This window comes from Terrapene carolina, unplaced genomic scaffold (genome assembly GCF_002925995.2).
Source record: "Terrapene carolina triunguis isolate 2854851 unplaced genomic scaffold, T_m_triunguis-2.0 Scaffold194, whole genome shotgun sequence".
In the NCBI taxonomy this organism is placed as follows: Eukaryota; Metazoa; Chordata; order Testudines; family Emydidae; genus Terrapene; species Terrapene triunguis.
In genome coordinates this window covers 11,288,280-11,289,449 of record NW_020664545.1, presented here as the reverse complement: position 1 = coordinate 11,289,449, position 1,170 = coordinate 11,288,280, and the positions used below count along the sequence as shown (strand labels likewise).

Here is a 1,170-nt window from a genome sequence, read left to right as displayed (position 1 = left end):
GGGGGGGGGGGAGAGAGAAGGCGGCACCAGTCAGTATATATCGGGGGTGGGGGGAGGAAGGCACCGGTCAGTATATATCGGGGGGGAGGGGCAAGGACCAGTCAGTATATTAAGGTGGAGGAGGGAGAAGGCACCGGTCACTATATATCGGGGGGCAGGGGGCAAGGACCGGTCAGTATATATCGTGGGGGAGGCACCAGTCAGTATATTTCGGGGTGGGAGGAAGGCACCGGTCAGTATATATCGGGGGGGGCACCAGTCAGTATATTTCGGGGTGGGAGGAAGGCACCAGTCAGTATATATCGGGGGGGGGCGCCTGTCGCTCCGTTTCGGGGGACACAAGGCCCCGCGCCCTGGTTCGGGGGGCGAGGCCGGGCGCGGCTCCGGGCCGGGCGCGGCGGGATCCCGGGCGCGGGGGGGGGGGTCCCGGGGAGCCGGCGGGGCGGTACCTGCGCCGAGCTTGGCCCCGGGCTCCGGGGCTGCGGCCGGCGGGTGGCGGAAGTGGCAGTGCGGCCTCCTGCAGGGCGGGCCCCGGCCGCCGGCGCCGAGGAAGGGGCAGTCGATGCCGCGGAAGTAGCCGCTGGGTCGCAGCATCGCGCCGGCTCCGCGGGGCGCCGGGCGGCTCCGTCCCCGCCTCACACGGACAACCCGGGCCGCGGCCCCGCCAGCGCCGCCATCTTGGGGAGCCGGGCCCGGCCGGCCCAGGACCCCGGGGAGGCCGCTGCCAGGAGAGGGCTGCCCGCGCCGCGCCTGACTGGAAACCCGCCCGGGGGAGGGGCTCAGGTGGGGGCGGGGGAAGGGAGATGAGGGTGACAAGGATTTACCACCACACCCCCGTTCAACTCCCCCATCCACCCCCACACGGATCAACCAGCCCCCTGTAAATTCAAACACCCCCATTCTTGGGGAAAGCTCAGATGGGGTGCAAGGGGGAGGGAGATGGGGTGCAGGGGGAGGGGAAGGAACGGAAAGGGGGTGCAAGGGGGGAGATGGGGTGCAAGGGGGAGGGAAGGAAGGGAAAGGGGGAGGGGGAGATGGTGCAAGGGGAGGGAAAGGAAGGGAGATGGGGTGCAAGGGGGTGATGGGGGTGCAGGGGGAGGGAAAGGAAGGGAGATGGGGTGCGGGGGGAGGGGAAGGAAGGGAAAGGCATGCAAGGGGGAGATGGGGGTG

General features: G+C 69.9%; 1 protein-coding gene across 1 annotated transcript in view; it reads right to left on the bottom strand.

Moving 5' to 3' along the window:
• Positions 1-678, bottom strand: part of REXO1 (RNA exonuclease 1 homolog) — a 73,731-nt gene extending 73,053 nt beyond the window's left edge. Inside the window, exon 1 of the mRNA XM_026654924.2 lies at positions 450-678. Within this exon, the coding sequence (XP_026510709.1) occupies positions 450-594 (145 nt within the window). The 5' untranslated portion in view covers positions 595-678. The remainder of the gene's footprint in view (positions 1-449) is intronic.
• Positions 679-1,170: the final 492 nt, after the last annotated feature.